The sequence below is a fragment of the Anas platyrhynchos genome, chromosome 8, assembly GCF_047663525.1.
Source record: "Anas platyrhynchos isolate ZD024472 breed Pekin duck chromosome 8, IASCAAS_PekinDuck_T2T, whole genome shotgun sequence".
NCBI lineage: Eukaryota > Metazoa > Chordata > Aves > Anseriformes > Anatidae > Anas > Anas platyrhynchos.
This window is the reverse complement of record NC_092594.1, coordinates 33,401,704-33,418,073: the sequence shown is the minus strand read 5'-3', so window position 1 is coordinate 33,418,073 and position 16,370 is coordinate 33,401,704. Positions and strand designations below refer to the sequence as shown.

At 40.8% G+C, this 16,370-nt stretch overlaps 2 protein-coding genes across 7 annotated transcripts in view; one reads left to right on the top strand and one right to left on the bottom strand.

The window, feature by feature from the left end:
* The window catches only part of CC2D1B (coiled-coil and C2 domain containing 1B), a 33,016-nt gene extending 19,491 nt beyond the window's left edge, over positions 1-13,525 (top strand). For both annotated transcript variants that reach the window (XM_072042015.1, XM_027463407.3), the window contains exons 15-25: positions 1,369-1,541; positions 2,205-2,330; positions 2,833-2,891; positions 3,144-3,260; positions 3,544-3,617; positions 4,307-4,365; positions 5,424-5,475; positions 6,325-6,424; positions 9,788-9,878; positions 10,445-10,576; positions 11,515-13,525. In XM_072042015.1, coding sequence (XP_071898116.1) covers positions 1,369-1,541; positions 2,205-2,330; positions 2,833-2,891; positions 3,144-3,260; positions 3,544-3,617; positions 4,307-4,365; positions 5,424-5,475; positions 6,325-6,424; positions 9,788-9,878; positions 10,445-10,564 — 971 coding nt within the window. In that variant the 3' untranslated portion in view covers positions 10,565-10,576; positions 11,515-13,525. The remainder of the gene's footprint in view (positions 1-1,368; positions 1,542-2,204; positions 2,331-2,832; positions 2,892-3,143; positions 3,261-3,543; positions 3,618-4,306; positions 4,366-5,423; positions 5,476-6,324; positions 6,425-9,787; positions 9,879-10,444; positions 10,577-11,514) is intronic.
* Positions 12,246-16,370, bottom strand: part of ZFYVE9 (zinc finger FYVE-type containing 9) — a 77,422-nt gene continuing 73,297 nt past the window's right edge. For all 5 annotated transcript variants that reach the window (XM_072042013.1, XM_072042014.1, XM_027463406.3 and 2 more), the window contains 2 exons: positions 15,960-16,136; positions 12,246-15,204 (listed from right to left, as the gene is read on the bottom strand). In XM_072042013.1, coding sequence (XP_071898114.1) covers positions 15,043-15,204; positions 15,960-16,136 — 339 coding nt within the window. In that variant the 3' untranslated portion in view covers positions 12,246-15,042. The remainder of the gene's footprint in view (positions 15,205-15,959; positions 16,137-16,370) is intronic.

Sequence of the window (16,370 nt, the reverse complement as noted above, 5' to 3'; positions counted from 1 at the left end):
CCTTAAAATAAGACCAATAGGTGTAACAAAACTTAGATTCCTACTGACTTCATCTTTACAACAACGTGCCAGTACTTCGCTATCATAAAGCTATCTTTCACTAGTCAAACTCCGTTCTGTGATCCAAACATAACCTTCTTCTCTCCCCCAAAATTAAGAAGTACAGCATACATCTGACCATAAACTGTGAATTTTGTTCCCTTTTTTCTTTTTCTTTTTTTTTTTTTTTTTGTCAATGTGTGTGAGGCGATAAGAGGTGTGGGAGTGGAGTAAAACATTTATACTTAGACCTATGCCAGGAATGTCAAGGAGCCAAGATCAGTAGGATTAATGTCTTTGTTCAGTCCATTCTTCACAGATTTTCTTTGAAAATACCTGTGTTCTGCATCTCGGCCTCACAGAGCACACTGTGTTCTGGCTGTTTTGTCTCAGTGAAAACTGGCTAGCTACCTTGTCTAATTGGTTGTGGCTGATTGGGCAAGTTGCTCACAACAGCAGGGCAGCAGGCTCTTTTGCAAGGACAGGACAGGATAGGATAGTCATCTGACAGCAGTAAGCAGTATGAGTGTCATTGGTGCATTTATTTGCTGAGACAGGCAGCTCTTGCAAGTGCTGTTTAGCTCGTGTTATCACTAAGCTTGTGTAGTAGAGTGCACTGGTGAATACAACACAAGTATCTTTGGAAGTGGCTGTAATGAGCTCTTTCCAAAGTGAGGTACACAAAGAGGCAGAATGCACTGACCTGTTACGTGGTAAAGCAATGTTTTCTGACTTGTGGGATTGTTCTTACTGCTTTGGGAAGGAAAGAAAAGACCCAAGAATGAATAAGAAACAAAAAGATAACAAGGAGTTATAAATAAGCAGAGGTGGATATGTCTGAATGTGCCTGCACACATTGGCTTATCTGTTTTCTATTACAGATCAAGGGAGAGGATAGAAATGAGTATAGAAGAACCCTGTTTTCAGAGTTCATGTGCTCATGCAGGGTTCATGTGCTATTCACTGTCCTTTACAAATTTAAATGTCAAGCTGAAAGTTTGAATTGAGCTTTTGCTATTTACCAGTCAGCAGTACTGTAGTCTGTGTCTTCTGCCTACAAATACGGGGCTCTAAGTTCTGTTTTGGCACTTATATATAAGTATCTTTGTGAAGTGCCGTGAGATTATTTTTTTAATGCAGGATGCCATGATATAAGGAAGTGTGTTTTTTATTGGACAGTCTCAATTTCAATGAAGTGCAGTAAGGAAATGTCCTTAGCTTATGTCTGTACTTTTACTGACCTTTCTCTGGCTAAAAAATGAACATGATAAACCTGTTTCAGGGCCATGGCAGTGTCAGATGAGTGAGTTATACAATTTTTTTTTCCAGCTAGGCAACAGCTGGAATTTCTGGAGAACAGAAAGAAGCAGTACATGAAGGCAGCCGTCAAAGCAAAGAAGGAAAATAACCTTGAACAGGCTAAAATGTATCTCAGAACAGCTAAGAGCTTTGACCCAAAGATTGAGGAAGCAAAACGTGGCAAACCTGTTGATATTTCCAAGGTTAGTAGGACTGCTAGTATTCTGCTTTGTGTCATTTTCTTGGACATCTAAGTGCATACTTCAAACACTGAATGATTTAATAATATTTCTTGACACAAACTTAAAATCAGTTAAAACTGCTTAAATAGCAAATGTGGATACTGAGCCCTGAAATTCCCGTATATCTTGGTCTTGTTTGCTTTTCTACTCCTCACATATGCCAGGTTCTGAGAAAATTCCGTTTCCATGAACCATTTGCTCCCTGATGTGCAGTGGCACATCTAAACCATGCAGCTTGGAAGTATTTCCTGGGTTTATGGTGTGAGTACACCTCCTGGTTATGTACTAAATCCATTTTGGGATGAGGATCGGATATATGTGATCCAGTGATGCCCTAGTCCTTATTGGTATATGGGTAGGTGTGGAAACCACACTGCACTGTAATAGCTCTCTTGACCTGAATAATCAGGGAGCTAGGCCTGTGAGACATTTTGCAGAGTCTTACGACTTAAGTAATTGTCAGACAGTGGTATAAGTAGTGGTTGGTTTGGAATTACCTTGAGAATAAAAACGGCTTGTCTCCCTTCACTGACCTTTCCATACATTCTGACTGCTTTTCGCTACTTCATTATTTCTTACAAGCCCCTTACAAGGGCTCTGAAATGTGGTGTTCTTGTGTTGCAGCTGCCATCACCCCCCACAGATGTTGAGGGTGATTTTATCTTCATACACCATGAAGATCTCAAAGTGTCCCAGAAAGCAGAGGAAGTATACGCACAGCTCATAAAATTGCTGAAGGACCAACATGAGGTAACCAGTTTATCCATTTTAGAAATGCCTTTTTAAAACAAACAAACAAACAAAAAATTTTTCCATGGGTTTTATTAATATTCTTTTAAGATATTTCTGATTATGTGTCCTAGAGCAAACAATTTTTAGAGTTGTATTCTCCACTAGTTGAAGTTAGAGGGTATGCTTGGAGGTTTGGGACTGTCAAATTATCACTGTTAGGTCTGGGTGATCAGGTTTGAGAGTAGTACCTGAATGAGTAAGACTAGCCCTTGGGTGAAACTCATCTCTAGAAATTAAGTGATTTAAAAAGTAGTAGGACAGCGCAGCTCAAATAAATTCTGTGCTTGGCTTTAGACTTAAAGTACTGGGGAATGGATGGTTTTGGGTGATTTGGGAAGACTCTGGATTTTGACTTTTCTTAAATTAGGTGGTCATCAGCTTCAAAACTTGCTGCCAATGATGAATTTGTGAGTAAAGATCATTATTAATTGCATCTGTATTTGTGTGTTTCTGTCGACAGAGATGTTTGCAGTATTCCAAGCAGTTCATGCACCTGGGAAATGTAGCTGAAACAACTCGGTAAGACCTGCTGCCTGCTGTTAGGCTTCTCAAAATGTGAACATTTCACACTTGAGTCCCCTGATGCCCCTAAAGATGACAGGGGTACAGGTTGCTACAGTTCTCCTTGTGAAAGGCTTGGTAGCTGTGAGGCCTACAGCTCCAAGATGCTCTCAGACCTCCCCTGTGAGGCTTACCCTGTCCCCTGTATCTGGCAGAATGCTCTGTTTGATGTTGCATTGTGTGTGTAACTTCTCTCTTGCATTTACTTAGGTTTGAGAAACTGGCACAAGGTTGTAAAAAGGACTTAGACATCCTACAGCTTGCACAAGCACAAGGAATGGATCCTCCAAGCCATCACTTTGAGGAGAGAACCTTTAAAATGATAAGGTACGCTCTGCTGCTTCAGCCACTTTTCCTTCCTCTGCCTATCTCACTCAATCTTGGTGTCTTTGGGCTCTGTTCTTGGCATTTTCCACTATTCCTTAGACGTGTTTTTTTATCTTTGTTCATGCTCTTTCCTTGTTCTTCTGTAATTTCTGAAGATCATCTGTGTAGGAATATGCTATTGAAAAAGTCCTGACAAATACCAACGGCATCCTGGTCTGGCAGCGGATCAGGTGGTGTTGGGATGCTGGGGTGAATACACTTCTTTGTCTTTATTTTTTCACAGGATATTTTCTGAGCTCAACAGCACAGAAATGCACCTTCTTATTGTCAGGGGGATAAATCTCCCAGCTCCGCCAGGTATGAAAGCGCAAAGTAGTGTGGTCTTTTTCTCTGAGTATGTAGGGGGAAGTAGTGAGGAACATGATCTTCTACCTTGAAGACCACTCAAGGATCAGACCTTTGTAGCCAGCATTCATTAAAACAAAATAGCCAGGTTTCAGGCTCAAACAGCAAACAACAGAAAACAAGCCCCACCCTTAAACAGTGTTAAAAACACAAACTAAACCAATAGAAGAATAAAAAGAATCTGTTCCTTCTGCACAGAGGGATGAACTTTAAATTTGTCAAGGGTTCACTTACAGCTGGGTCATAGTTTAAATATCATATGCATCTTCTATTTTGTTCTGACTACCTTCTGTAATGCTGCACCATCCTTCTATGTTCTGACCCCTCAGCAGACAGGAGTTGCTCTTGTCAACATCACTGCTGCTAGTTCCTTCTTTTGAGGGGCTTGTAAACAATTCGTGCTAGATTAGATTGTCGAAGGACTAACAAAAGCATTAAGAAAGTGAGTGTTTTCTTTTGGATGCCAGCTTTCTATGGATTTCAGATTGGTGGATGGTTTTTATTTCAGTTGCTGTTAAGTAACAGGCCACAAGTTGGGTAGAAAATCAGTTAGGCACTTTTGAAAATCCTGCTCAAAATTACAGATGCAGTGAAAATATTTGTATTAGCTGTTCAGACTGACTTATTCTTCTCTCATTCAGGTGTGGCACCAAAAGATTTAGATGCATTCGTGAAGTTTGAATTTCATTACCCAAGCACGGTGAGTGTGTGTCCTGACTTCTGTTCCTCTGTCTGTGACCCTTGCCATTGTATTAGCTTGTGAGGGCTTCTAGGAGGGAGTGCAGGCTTTCTTCTGGAAAGGGAGAAAACACTTCTAGACATACTGCTTCAATATATTTAAAAAAACAACCTTTTTTTTTTTTCTTAACTTTTTTTCTCTTAACTCTGTGACAGTCCAAAGCCTAGGTTCTTACATACTAATAAATTTAGCAGCAATTCCACTAAGATAAATTCAGTTACCTGTGGGAAATTGGTCGTGGCCAGATCATGTTTGTGTTTGAGTTACACAGGACTTCAATGGATGAGCATGCCGCATTAGGATGGCTGAAAACAGCATTGGTCTGTGTGAGCAATTTTCTGGGGAATGAGTAATAATCAACAAAATTGATTTTAATCTGTTTTGTTATTAAAAAAAAAAAGAAAAGAAAAAAAAAAGCCAGATTTCTACTGCTTAGCTAAGAAGCAAATACATGACCTCTCCCTTCATAGCTCAAGTCAGTTTTACAAAGTAGCTGCAATAATTAGGTCACATTGTCCTTGTGCAGTCTCCAGAGATTTAGTTTGTACTCTGCTTTAGGTTAAAAGTTAATTTATTTTGGTGACAGATTGATTGTCAGGCAAAATAATAGTAGGACAATTCCCTGGATGATTTGTGATGAATTCCTTATTATTCCAACTAATGCAGAAGCAACAGAATTACTGTGTCGCAGAATGTGCATAGTTTGTCGTGTGACTTAGCAGCAGTCAGGAACTTCATGATGATTGGATTGAATTGAACGTGACCATGCAGCTTATCTGGGGCACTTGTATTTAATGTTTTGTCGTCTTCTTTATCTAGTACTATTATTGCAACCACAATGAAATGCAAATATTTCAGTCTTCAGTGTACCATGAATCCTTTTTATCATTTAGATAATGCCCTTCTGAACCTCAAATTTCTTGCATAGAAATAAAAAAGAGCTGGTAATAAAATAGTTACTACTCTTTATATTGAAACAGTATCTGATGTTTTTATGTAACCTGTGTCTCTTTTAATAGGAGCAACCTCAAAAGAGCAAAACACCTGTAATTAACAATAACAATTGTCCAGGTTAGTACTTCTTCTGGGACAAAGGAAAAAACAACATGCATTAGAAATTACTGGAGAGGACTAGGCAGTCTTACGCTACGAATTAGGCAGGAGGGCCTCCCACCACCTTTTTTCATGTTTGTTATCAATGGGCATGTTAGAAGGTGAAGTCCGGCAGTGACAGCACTGCTTCACCCTCATCCCAAAATTGGTGGTAGCTATTGTGTCATGAATTAGTGAAATGACCAAGTTACTACTCATGTTCCAGCTGTTGCTGTCAACCCTGCTGGGAGATGGTCCAGACATTTTCCTTATTACATAAGTTAAGTTATTAACTCCAAAATCTCCAGGGATCAGATCCTTTTCAGTAAGATTCTGCTGATCTGCTGGTATTTCCAAATCTGTCAAAGCGTCACTGTAGAAATAGGGTGGTCGTTTTTGTTAGGATGGTGTGTCTTGAGACTGAAATACTTTTGTTGTACCTTTTGAAAAACATCCCTTTGTACTTAGAAAATACCAGTATTAGACTTACCATGTACAATCATCTTGCACTTTGAGTTTGGCTTATTACTATATTGTTTTTTTCTGTTCTTTTAGCAAGCAGCCATCTAGTATCAAAACTTTGAAATCAATACACAAATTGCTAGTTTTGATAGTTCTTGCTATGCTCAGTAATGAAACTGATGCTAAAACAGCATTAGTTGTGTTGTTAGAACACTCCTTCCCAGTCACCCCAACTTCCCTGAGAAGGGTGTCTTTCTTAAATGAGACAAACAGATAAACAGAGGTGTGGGTATGTGCACATAATAGAACACTGAGCTTAATTTGACTTTCACGGCTTTCTTTCATTTGTCTGTATTTTGACTGTAGAATACAACCAGTTGTTCAAGCTGAACATCAACCGAAATCACCGAGGTTTCCGACGAGCAATTCGCTCCAAAGGAATTAAATTTGAAGTATTTCATAAAGGGTAAGTTCACAGTTTGCTCCTCCTCATTGCTTCTTTTGTAAGGGTTGGAAAGGGTGTTGTAGCTGAAATTTATGAAGCAAAAACGTATGATTTATCTTTAACTTGGCAATAAAAAGCTGTCTCGTTCTCGTGTCTGAGAACTCCTTTCAAAATGTGCCTGATCTCTGTATCTTCCCCTAGGGGGAAAAAAGCAAAAGTTAAATAACTTGGCTTATAAGTAGAAGATCAGTTGAGGATTAGTGCATTAAGACAAATTGATGAGAAAAAGGTAATGATTCAGCATCAGGTTGTTTGATTCTTGTCCAATTTGTTTTTAATTATCTGAACTAGAAGATGTAAGTGCTGTATGGAATAACTTTGTAAAATAATGCAGTTCAGGTGACAGCAAAATATTAACAGCAGTAAAGCAGATGACAGAGATGGCAGAACTGGTTTTATTTTTAGAGGGTCTTAAAGTATCTGCTGAATGCTGCTAGCAAACTGTTTGGCTGTTTTGAGAGAGAGAGACTGCTCTCATCTCAGAGATCAACAGGATGAGATAGATACTAGCAATTGGTAACACCAAAGGGAATCATCCTATGTCTAGGCTCGTTACTGATTTGTTCAAAATCTGGATGACCTCTACTCACTAATCCCACTGTTAGCTGTGATCCATGACTTGGATGAGATGTTAGATAACCTGTTTCTGTCTTGGCAGCTCTTTGTGCTGTTCTTTGCTGTTGGGATATTCAGAAATGATCCATAGTTTCTCTGAGATGGTTTTAAAGCCTCTTAATTTGTGAGGAAAAGCCCCACTGTTTTTATTACAGACCTTCTTTTGTATCTCTATTGAAACTGTAGCTAACTTTCTTCCTCTGTCAGTCCAGACTGCTCTTCTGCTCTGTTGTTCAGGACTTCACTGTTGGAGATCCTGCCTGTTTTGCACGGATCTGTTATGTTTTAAACAAATGTAAACACTTTTTTCCCCTTATTTTCTGCATACCATTGCACACATGGGGCATATCTTAGGCTCTTACCATCTGGAACTGTGCACGTTCTTAGGTTCTGAGCTCGGGCTTGAGTTCACCCATTGGGAAATGTTCTCCAGTGATTCGTGAAACTGTGTGCCAGCTCCAGATTGGCCTTTGAAGCCTTTCTGAAGATAAGCACAAAAATCTATGTGAGATTTCTCTTCTGGCTCTGAGGTTTTGTGTTCTTAGAACAGGAATCTAACAAGTTAAATATACGGTTAGGAATATACAACAAACATACACAAAATAAAAGGAGTGGGAGGTGGCAGTTCCCCATGGTATATAGCAACAGGGAAAGAAAAGAAGAGATGCACTGTGACCACCTCCCTTACCCATCTTCTCAGGACAGAAAGGGGCTGCCACTCCCCCTATAAACTGTGTTTATGCACAACAGCTTACAGAAGTGCAGGGCATGCTTCCTGCTGTGGTATGTGACACCCAAGATACCAAACAGGCCCAGCTGCCACCCCTTCACAGCAGTATTCCTGCTGTCTTCGTTTGCTTCTTGCTGTTGATTTGCCTGCTTAACCGCAGCCCTGGAACAGTGGAGAAAGGAGAGGATCACGCAATCCAGGCTCGTTTCAAAAGACTGTCAGCTCATGGTCTTTCTCCAGAATAATACAGAAATGCTTGTGGATGTTAGAGATTAAGGGTAGCTCTTTGTCCATCTCCCATGATAGCTCTTTGTCCATCTCTGATGAATTCTCTCAGTGAGCAAAGAGAACTTTTTTTCTGGTCATATAAATTAATCTTCAGTTTAGAAAACTTCTAAGTGAAAACCCAGCAATGTATTTTTCCAAAGGAGAAGTCTCTCCTTAAACTTCTGAAATCTTCTGAAGATAAAAGGAGATTTCCCCAGAGTTGTTTCTGAAGCCATAGCCTACAGCATGTTCGTTCTTCACTGCAGACTCCCTAGAACTGAGCAGTGAGGAACCAGTTGTTACTGCTTCTTGGACTAGAAAATGGAAAAATGCTAAAAAATCAGCTAGAATAATTGCTACTTCTCTTCTGAAGGCTACGAACAAAGCGTCCAGCATGCTGTAGTACAGTTATGTAATCCTTCGTTTTAAGGTGTGTGTGAAGTATCCTAGCATGTAAGCCAACCAATTCTACTCTTTTCTAAAGGATTTTGCAAGTCTACGGTACTATTAATGGAGAATACAGCCTTATTTGGAACGCTTCCTGCCAACAAAATTACTAGGAGTCATATTTGGAGGCATCACATACAGCCCTTAATGTACTTACGGCATTGTTTGTCTCTGATAACAGCAATTTCTGCTGAGATGGACAAATTGACAAATAAGTAGTCTGAGCAACTGATCTAGAGCTGTTCACTCTCTTTCTCATTCTGCTGCTAGTAAAGAGACACAGGCAAACCAAAAAACAGCTTTGGTGTGACCTCCCCTGGTCATTCTCAGATGTCTTTGGAACATAATTCTTCCTCTCAGGATCCTGTAAACAAAAAGTGCCTTGCAGTAGAACCCATGTCTGGAATCGGTCTGAAAGCGAAGAGAGGAAGTACTGGTTGTGTTGAGGTTTCCCAGAAGGTGATGTATATTGTTTCAACAAATAAAAAAATAAATAAATCAATGATGTCCATCCTCAAGGCTCTGATGAATGAAGTGCATCTAAGATGGACGTCTTGCTGGTAAAACTGTTAAACAGAAGTGCCTGTAGCAGAGAAAAGTCCGAAGCTGGTTCTTTTCTTCGCAGATAAAAACATTCTGTGTTTAATTTCAGCAGAATAGAAATTGTGAAATTACAGTTCTGTAGTATTAGAACAATCAACGTGAAGGTGAATCAAAATAATTGCCAAAATGAAATGTTCTTACTTGTTGAAATTGAGTGTTTTAATTTATCAAGATTAAACAGAATGATTCATGTAACATTTTGCTAATAAGGAGTTTGCCAAAACAAGCACGTGCCTGTGAAATGTTTATTTTCATGAAATGCAACTTCCTTGGGAAACTCTTCAGCCTGTTGTACTGTCCCTTGTAGAAGACAGCTGTTTGTCCTGGCTGCTCAGCTATTCTTCCTCGTCTCCTCGTGCAGGGATGAAAGCTACTGCCACTGTGAGTGGTAGTTTAGGGCTTGATTGTCTGTCCTGACTGTTCTCCTCTCCAACTTGGTTGTAAGAGAATAACTAGAAAATGAGTGCTTCAGTATCTTGCCCTTGTAGTCCAGTTAACTGAGGGTTTGCCCCTTTCACCTTGGTTGTATGGTTCTACTAGTGTGACTTGACAACATCTTGGATGCCTTGATTGTACAAATAGTGAAGGCATCTTACTTTTCTTTTTCCTAATGGTCTGAAAAAACTTTGCCCTTTCCACTAAGGAAGATTTCTTTGAAACAGGTCCTTCTTCAGAAGCGACAAGCAGGTGGGGACAGCACATTTGAAACTGGACAAGCTGGAATCAGAATGTGAAGTTAGAGAGATCATCGAGGTAAGTTTTTTGGGTGAGGTGTTCTAGTAAGTAGTGTTTGAACATGAAGGAAAAATGATGGCTTTCTTTGTTAGGACCAGAAATTCAGGTGCTCCCCAGAAATGCTTGTGTTAGTAGCCAACAGATCAAAGGGTTGAACAAAGACTGCCAGAGTGGGTAGAGAGCTGCCAGAGGACCCAGTAGGAGATCACAGAGAAAGCCTTAAGAAGTCCCTGAGGCTGCAGCACAGACTTGCTGGGGGCACTGCTCTGCTTCGTGTCCCCTGGGCTGCCCGAGGAGTCTGTTTGTACTTGGGGGCAGGACACGTGGTGCTGGGCAAGCAGAGCTAATGCAGCCCCTGGGAAAGCTGCTTTGCACGGTGGTGTGGAGGGCCTGCTCTGCTGAATTCTGCACTGTGGATGTGGGGAAGCACGTGGCTGCAACACCTCCCAGCCCTGCAGTCATTTGCAGGCGATCCCTGTCATCTTCTGGTTACAGAGGAACAGTCAGTGGTTGCCTGAGGCACTGTAGTTTGACATCACTGTTTGTGTGTGTGCTAACTGCCCTTCTTTTTGTGGTTCTTTCAGATTTTTGATGGCAGGAAACCCACTGGAGGGAAACTGGAGGTAAAAGTGAGACTCAGGGAGCCCCTCAGCGGTCAGGATCTTCAAACAATTACAGAAAACTGGCTGGTCCTTGAACACTAGTTCCTACATGAGGTATGAATATGGCATCTGAAGATGGTCTGGCCAGAACTTGACAGAGCTACAGATAAACTCTGCATGGAATTAAGTCTTCTGTTGACATTGACCTAATTGCATGGCTTTAATACCATTCATCTTTATAGTTGTAGTGGTGAGCTGATACAATTTCAGAAATGAAGTTACATAATCTTCATCTTATTGGTTTGTATATCAGAGGTGCTATTCAATCACTTGAAATGCAGGGAGCATCAACTTCATTAAGGAGATTTAGAAAATAAGATTGACAAGCCCCTTGGAAGGCGCTTTCTGTCCTTCCTTACTAGTTACAAGGAACCTTTCATAGTCAGCAAGGAGCTTTCTTCCTCTACAAGAAGCTAGAGAAGGGCATTTGGTCCATGAAGTTCTGAATGCTTGGCTCCATCTGAGAGGGAAACTATTGGTAATCAACTTTTTTCTGGATCCTTGAGAGTTTTGGGGAGGGAGAATCTAGAGTTGAATATAGGCTATCTAAAGAACTGTGCCTGGTGCCCACCATGCTCTGACCCAGTACAGAAGAAAAGCTGTGTGCTGCCAATGTGGCTGTGTTCAAAGGATGAAAACAAGGTCAGCTTCCTCTTTCTGCCAGCCCTGCCATTATGGAAACTGCTTGTGTTCCTTTCTCAACCTCTGTTTTTTAGGTATCACAAATTCTTCTTTAAAAAAAATAATTAGTGATTTTCTGCATAAAATTCTTGAAAAATAAGTACCAGGAATCCAGCTGACTCTAATTCCATCTATTGTCATCTGTCTTAAAATCACTTTTAATTATATAGTGACATAATTCAATTTCTCCAGGACTTAGAACACAAATTGGAGACACGTGGCAGAATTGCTGTTTAATGTGCTACCGTACTTACTGCTACTTATCTGCTAATACTTTGTCAACTAATTTCATTTTCTTTTTTCTTTCCCAGATCCACAAGAATGCTAAGAGGTGTGGGATGGACACGTGTGTGGAGATGCTGCTAGCTGCAAGCACCAAAGACGTTAAACGAATGCACTACTGAACCTAATGTCTATTTTGGTAACAGCCATAGTGCTTATTAATAACTTTAAGGCAACTGTAAAGCTCTGGAAATTTGCTGCTGCAGGGTGTTGTTCTTTGTCTACACAAAATAGACAGAATTGCCTTAATGTGGGACTACTAACGTAGCACCAGGATGAATGTTACATTAACTATGCATAGTGGTGTGTGAAAGGTTTAGCCCCATAAAAAAATCACCAAGACAGTGCAAAAGCTTTTCAGTCATTTCACAGGTAAGACCTTCACTAATTACTATTTTTTTAAATGTGTACGAGCACCCAACACGGTACAGCGGACAGTTTGCTACCGCTTCCTTGTGTCCTTTCTTATCAAGGCCTGTTGTTCCCACCATCCCCTGCCCAGTATCGGTCCTGAAATAGAGGAGTGAGAGCGCAGGCAGAAATCTAGTAGCAGTGTCCCCCCCCCTCCTGTGTGCATGCTGCTGCAACAAGAAGTTGAACTTCTCAGGATCCTGCCTTTCAGGAGAAAAGGACACAATGTGTCTTAGCAGCAGGTGTTTGCAGATCTATGTTTTCATTCTGGCTGCCATGCTTGCTGCACTGCTTATTCCAGTGCAGCCTGGGTACTGTGCCTTCATCCTTTTTATTTTTCCTTTGTTGGTTTATTTAAAAAAGGAAAAAAAAAAAAAAAAAAAAAAAGGTATGCTAGATTGCTGCTTCCCAGATGTTTTTTTGTTGTTGTTTTGTTTTTGTTTTTTCAAAAATAGCCTTTTGTGGTTCTTCCAGGTGATGGGAAAACAGCCACTCGTTGTATAGAAAACTGGATTACAACCATTTTCAGGAATGCTTTTAATTAGCAGCATACAAAAAATGGTACCAAATATGTTTCTGTTCATAAATCTCTGTGAGCTAACAGAAAGGTCTGATCTCAGAGGAGAGGATGTGCCTGCACTGGGGAGTGGTGGTGCTGCTGCACCAGCTGTTAGGTAGGGCGAGGTTGTAGGCAGAAAGGAGTCCAAACACATAAGGCAGCGCTGCCTCTGTCTTCCTGAGCAGATGAAGACAATACAGTAATTAGTTTTTAATTTCAATAAATTTAATATACAAAACTACATGTTGAAAATAAAAATATAATATGCAGTTTTTTGCAGTGTTAACTAACTGAATTTTAAAAGTACAATTTTTTTCTAAAACAAGTACTCATTTCTTAACAACATGGTAATTAAGGTCATTTAAAAGGCTATGGTTGAAGCAAACATGTCAGTCACCAGTTGATAGTGTTTTGCACAAACATAATCCAAACTTAAATGACATTTGGGGCAAGGGAAGAGAAGATAAAGTTTTTTTTCACCTCTTTTACTGCATCATTAAGCATAACAATGCAACTAAGGTAACTGGGAAGCTGCTGCTGTGGCAAAGCTGGAGTGCAGTCTCTAGAAGGTTGTTTTTTTTCCTTAGTTTATGGAACTCTCTTCCAGATACTGAATCTTTGCCTACACCATGTAGTGCTGCGCTGTGTCCTAAAGTGTGCAGGTGCAGTGTGCAGAAGGGAGTTTGAAAGTAACCTTAGTCCTGCTCCACTGCACAAATACGTAGGAAGGCTTTTATTGATTGGGTAATAGCTTAAGGTTTGTCGATCACAAATGGTTAAGCCACCTTTTCCCAAACGCCAGAGGTAAGGTTTTACTTGGGTGTACACGTAAAAGGGTGAGTGGTTTTAGTGTGCTACCTCTTGCTGGCCAGCTTTTGTTTCTGGAGTTAGACCCCAGTACCGTGGCCTTTCTTCTCCAAATGTTTGGTGGTGACAGCTGTAATTTGCTATAAATTTGTAAGACTTTGTTTTTTTTGTTGTTTTTAAAGCAGTAGCCATTTATTCACCAATGCAGTCTGTACATATTCTGTGCTGTCTTTATGTAAAATACATTGCTATGTGTACAGTTACCTCTTTGTTTGCCCAGCTAATGCTGTATATGTGTCTAAAAAACATAGCATCAGCCTCACAGTAGCCTTGCGCTTCCCTTGGTATTTGAAAGGACACCTGTATGACTCACATACAGCAGAAACCAAGCACTCCCCGCTGCATCCACCAGAGCCAACTGCAAGTAGGGCCAATGCAAGGTCAGAGGTAACTGTGTTAACCCTAAATAGTCCCTCCCTTTCCAAATTAGTTTTCTGTGTAGACAGCAGGGGAGATTGTTCACGTCCTCCCTGGGAGAGACTCAACAACTGCTTTGCATGGCTCAACAAACCTGCTTTGAGGTTTTTTTTCCACTAGTTAGCAGCAGTCCATCAAGACGATTTAATTCACTAAGACTGTGGAACCACGCCTCCTCTGGCCAAGTCTCAAGTCCAGCTTCATGAGGTTGTGGCAGACGTGAGCAGCTGCTTCCCTTACTAATGCCCTCGCAGGTGAGACCAAGAGCACTGGGCCAAGTGCAAGTTTTCAGAGCTGACCAGAAAGCCTTTTTCAGCAAAACATGCAAAAACAGCCACTCTATACTTGTATCACAGGTAAGCTATTACATGGTGCTGCTAATATGAAGTGCAAGCTGTCTTGTAGTACATGACACTAGCATTACACTACAGCATACAGCAGGGAGGAGACTTAAAGCTGCCCTGGGTGTTACTTCTCTTTAAAAAGCAGGACCTACTGGGGAAAAGGAATGAATTAATAACTGCACTTTAGGGCTAATATTTCCTCTGCCTGTGACAGGTATCTGAACTTCATACAGATTTGTAAACAAAGTAGAGAATAGCAGAGCTGTTCTAGGCGATTACAGAAGTCTGCCAAGGTGACAAGTTTTTTCATAGTAAATGGGGGGAGGAAAGGTAAACTAGCCTATTTCACACACAAAGCTGCAGTTTACATAATACCGCTTCCAGAGAGATGCCTGCCCTTCTCATTTGGACTCACATACAAACGTCATTATGGCTAGGTAATTTTTCCACATCTCTCAAAGGCTACCCTAAACAGCTTTCAACCAATAATCTGGTCAAAATAATGTAAACGTTACTTTTTAATGTCTACAGAATAACCAAACACGGCATTATGATGAGGTCAGAATGGAGGTCTTGATTGTTGTTACTTACTTGTCCATCTACAACCAGTACAAGATTGGAGTTTCACTTTTTATTTATGCCCCAGTGATCTTTGCACCCGTTTGAGCATTTAGAGTACATGACTGTAAGTCTTTAAACATGAGCATTTTTCTAAACAATAACAGAAGTGTATTAGCTGCAAGGATAGCATAGCCATGTTGTAGTATAGAAGCTGCCCTGATCCTCTGGTTGTTGACAATGCATAGAAGATTTAGAATTATGGAACAACTGTCCCTCCCGCCTCCCTCCCCCCAATCCCCTTAATAGTGTTACCAAAAGCTTAATTTTCCAGTTTTAAAGTGCAAATGATTCAGATACAACTGCTGCTGGAACAGGTCTGAACAGAAAATGAAGTCCTCTTATGAGATGTTTTCCAGAATATAAAAGATGAGCTCCATTATGACTGGCCCCTCGTTCAACTGACAGGCCCCTCCATGAATCACTGGAACTAAGGCACTGTCCAGGTCATTCATGTACTGAGAGGGCAGTGGCTGTCCATTACTCCCAGCTTGATAACCAACCTAAAGAAACACAAAGCACAAGTGGGTTTCGCACAGACTAGGATACAAGGCTCTGGGTCACTGAATGCCATGTAGCCACTTCTCCACTTGGTTTTGGTCTGCTCTAGCTGCCCAAGCACTGCCTAGACTAAAGGAGCTTTTACTCTTAACCCCGCTGCTTTACCAAAGCAGATCTTTCAGATCAGCAAGACCTGCACTGCGCGCTATCAGATTCAGTCATGCAGTATTTAAAAGCAGGGTAATGCTGAGAACACTTCCACTCCCAGGCAAGGCCAGCTGTCTTGCCAAGAGACCTCTCTGTGCTTGTTGTAGTTGCTGTAGGGCACTGTCAAGAGGACCTCCCCTCCCTTACTCTGCCTCCCATGCAACGTGATCTTCTAAGAAGGGCTGTCCTTGGGCACAATGTCTCATGCTCACCCAAGAATACATTTAATCTGCTCCCTTCTTTAACTTCTGGTAGAAAGGCGAGCTTAGTCTTTTTGCAGCATCCACCTTTGAGGGCTGTGCATAGGTCTCTTGACCACCAGCAGTTGCTGCTAGTGGAATAGAGAGGGTCAGGCCTTTCTGCTTACTTGTGTGCTGTAGTAGCTTTCCTGTTGTAACTGATGGCCCAAAACACCAAATAACAGCACTCCTAGATTAGCATCTGATAGTGGTGGTACTTTAACCAACAGAATAGTTTTCCTTGTTTTTGCGGGGAAAAAAAAACAACAAAGCACCCCCCCCAATTATTAAACAAACTATTCAAGACTTACTTGATCTGAGTCGAGAGTAACACGCAGCCCAAGCTTTGTCATTCCGTCTTCTTTTAAGAGTTTAAGATGAGGACAGAGAGCTAAGCAGAAAGCTTTTGCCACATTTTCAGTCAATCTGCTGTGATCAGCTGGGTCACTCAGACCATTATGTTGCTCATCATTTTCCAGGAAAAACACCTTAAGGAAAGAATTAATTGAGATATAACATTTGGAGTTTTCTAGAAAATAATGTTACTGAGATGCCATTTAAACTTTTTATGAAAGAATACTTGAAGAGATTCTCAGGGAAAACAAGTAAAAGCTTCTGAAGACAAGCCACCGTAGGGAAAACAAACAAAACATCTTCCAAACAACAGATATTTAATAGTTGTGTTGCAGTCCCCAAGTGCTAAGTGTCAGTTTACTTGCAGC